The sequence below is a fragment of the Protobothrops mucrosquamatus genome, unplaced genomic scaffold, assembly GCF_001527695.2.
Source record: "Protobothrops mucrosquamatus isolate PMUCROS unplaced genomic scaffold, P.Mucros_1.0 scaffold300, whole genome shotgun sequence".
In the NCBI taxonomy this organism is placed as follows: Eukaryota; Metazoa; Chordata; class Lepidosauria; order Squamata; family Viperidae; genus Protobothrops; species Protobothrops mucrosquamatus.
In genome coordinates, this window is record NW_015386643.1 from 69,521 (window position 1) to 72,853 (window position 3,333).

The following is a 3,333-nucleotide window of genomic DNA, read 5'->3' on the forward strand; positions in this document are numbered from 1 at the left end:
TACTTGAGGCCAAGTGTGAATTTGCAAGCAAAGGCCTGGAAATTAGCTGAGGTTGAAGGAGCATTAGAAATAGCTGACCTGAAATATAAAGAATTTAGATATGAGTTACTTATAATATGATCAGTTGTTTGTATGTATGTGTTTACAGTGCCACTTTGAGAATCTTTAGAAAAGCATTTTTAAATATATTGGGTATAATCTAATTAACTGAACCACTTTTTACTGAAATGTGTACTTGAATTTTTCCACTTAAATCAGGAGGAAATAAATATGTTCAACTCGAATATATTTCTAGTTTATTGGTGAAGGGAATGAACTGATTTCTTTTAGATTCTATTAATGTTAGTTATGGTGTATTTTATAGGTTAAGGATTCATGTTTCTTTTTTTCTATAGAACCAGTTCTACATGTACACATTCTCTTGGTTTGTGTTAATAACAACCCCCATATGATATAGATTTGGTACAGATATTCCTCAACTTACAACTACAATAGAGGTCAAAATTTCTGTTACTAAGCAAGACAGTTGTTAAGTGATTTTTTCTCCATTTTACGACCTTTCTTACCACAGTTGTTAAGGAAATCGTTGCTAAGTACAACTTAGACTTAGAGTAGACAGTGGGAAAAGTTGTACTTTTAAAGGAGCTGAAAACAATGTGTGTGAATACAAAGCACTAGAAAATGAAGTATGCACTATGAAATTTAGACACCTGTTAGACTAGTCACTGAGATGTTATACTATTGAAAACCTTTAGAAGAAATGTCCCCTCAGGTTCCTCTAATTTTTTTTTAAGTTCTTAAACAAAAAGCTTGTGTTGTTTGAGCTGAAGAATAGACTTACTCTGTAATATTTAGCATTATTATGGCCATAAAGACTTTAAGTTGTTTTGCTCTTCCGTAGTTTCATTCTTAGGATTCTGATGAAATTCTGATATTCTACCTTTTTTCAGTTAGGACTATAATTTGACTGTAACAGACCTAACCACCAAAGTTGTGCTATCTTTTGAATGGTATTTTCAATGGCTATATCTTCACTATTAGCTAAGGAAGAAAACAGTAATTCGAAAAGGTGGTAGCATACAAATAACATATATCAATGTTTCAATTGCTTATTTCTGATGGTTATATTAATTTCAACCCCCCTCCCAAACATCCATCATACAAATAGCCTGCCACAAACAAAGAGTTCTAAACACACAAAATAACAATAGTTATTCAGCATCCAGGACAGCATATCAACAAGAAGAAGAGTACAGATTTCCTCCAGTTTACTGGGCTCAGATGAAGGCACAAGACTAATTTGCCTCAGTCATTTAATGTTCATAGGCCATATGTTTCTAAATACTACATGTACCTGCTTACTACGACTCATAAATTTGGAAAACCTTCCTCCATGAATTTGTTCAGCTTTAAAAAAAAAATAATAATATCTGATCATAAAGAATTGAACACAAATGAAATATTTCCGTGACCCCCAGGTATTTTGCTGTAAAGTCCTTTGGGGTGTTCCCATGCCATGTTCCACAGCTTCCAGCTTCTGAAGAGTGAGAAGCAGGAAAAAAAAGATAAAATCAATAAATGAATTATCTCAAAGCAAGTACTTTATTACAAGCTTGCAATGTCTTTGTACTCATCCGTGTCCTTTTATTCCTTTCAGGTGTTCCAGAGCCTGGAGGATCATCATCAGGAAGTGGTGTCTTTCTTTCGGGAGAATGGCTTTCATGGACTGATTGCCCATGACTCGGAATATGCTCTCTGCAACATACCTTCCTACTATAGTTCCCATGCCCTGAAGCTGAGCTGGAATGGCAAAAACCTCACCACTAACCAGTTCCTTATGCAAGAGGTGGCCAAGCAGCTGGGTCTCAAGCTGAACAGTTTTCCTATATTTGCTGCCTTGCTGGGTAAATTGAAACTGGTTAGCCTTACATATCATGTTAGATCATAGTTTGTTGTAACCATGGTTTATAAAAAGCTATAGTGACTAGAAAAATGCAGCTTTTCAGTGTGCATTGCTTTTTTATTTTTTTTCTTTCCTAAATGTATGTGAAAGAGCATAACTTTTTTTCCACGTTGTCAGATGAAAAAAAAAATAGGTTGCTGCTGGCTTGTAATCTTCTCAAGGGCAAGGATGTCCCATTTGCAAAATCCCTGATCTTAACTCCAGTCTTTTTACTGGAGTAGGGGCATCTCTATTCTTCATAATCTTTATATAGTATGGTATACATTAAATTCTTGCTGTTATTTAAAATGTTTAGAATCATTAATTATCAGATCTGGAATTTTTTTAAAAAAATAAAAATAAAACAGGTTGGGAGGGTTACATATGTCTAGAGATTAGGAGAAATTGCTGCTATCTAGAAAGCAGAATATGATCTGAAACGTTTCAAACTGAGCCACGTTTTATGGAGACTAACTAACCATCCTGAATCAAAAAAAGAGCTTCAACTTTAACCAAAACAACATAATTCAATCACTTTGCTGTACTCTGAAGTTCAATATTGAAGTACAGATGTTCTGTTTGCAGAGTTTCAGACTTGGGATTCTCAGTATACTGTTCAAGATTTTTCTCCTCTTGCGAAACATAATTTGCGAATTCTTAACTTTAAATTCTATAACACTTTCTGCTGATTTCCATTTGGGGGGCGAGGGAAAGGAGGGCTTGAATTCCATTCCTGTTGCTGACTGTCTGTTACTGTACCTTTCCCCCTCTCAGGGAACCACATTCTTCCCGATGAGGACCTGGCTGCCTTCCATTGGAGTCTTCTTGGACCGGACCACCCGCTCGCTTCACTTAAGGTGACACATACCCCCTCCTTGTCCTGTCCGAAGGGCAGCAAGGCAGGAATTGAAAGAACTGCAGAGTTGTTGCCCAAAGAACTACTCGAGGGTTGTCTGGATTCTAAGCTGTCTCTGGCTTTCAGAAATAGCATCCTAATGGGAGGAGTGAGGAAAAACACCCCTAAATTTAGCAGCCAGTTCTAAGAAACAATTGCGCTCTTATATTGTGTTTACTCGAAGAAAGCTATGCTTTTTCCCAAATAATGTATCTTTAAAATGAAACGATCATCTTAAATACAACAAGAGATGATAATAGAGCCAGATATATATATTACCTATGTGAAATGTGTAAATGAAGTGTCACAATTGTCAGTTCTTAAAAGAAATGGAAAGATTCGTCTAATACTTAAAAAACAAAGAATTTCAGGAAGAAATAGAGGAAAAAATAGAGGGTTGGACTAGATTTAAGAAATAGAATCAATTGGGCATATTATTTCATAGTGTTTCTCTAGCAGGACTGGAAAAACAAGATTTGTGTTGCTTTTTCTCTGC

General features: G+C 35.6%; 1 protein-coding gene across 1 annotated transcript in view; it reads left to right on the plus strand.

Annotated features, from left to right (window-relative positions):
* FAM120C (family with sequence similarity 120C) overlaps nucleotides 1–3,333 on the plus strand; it is a 31,783-nt gene that overhangs the window by 5,198 nt on the left and 23,252 nt on the right. Inside the window, exons 2-3 of the mRNA XM_015814937.1 lie at nucleotides 1,658–1,904; nucleotides 2,717–2,799. Of these exons, the coding sequence (XP_015670423.1) occupies nucleotides 1,658–1,904; nucleotides 2,717–2,799 (330 nt within the window). The remainder of the gene's footprint in view (nucleotides 1–1,657; nucleotides 1,905–2,716; nucleotides 2,800–3,333) is intronic.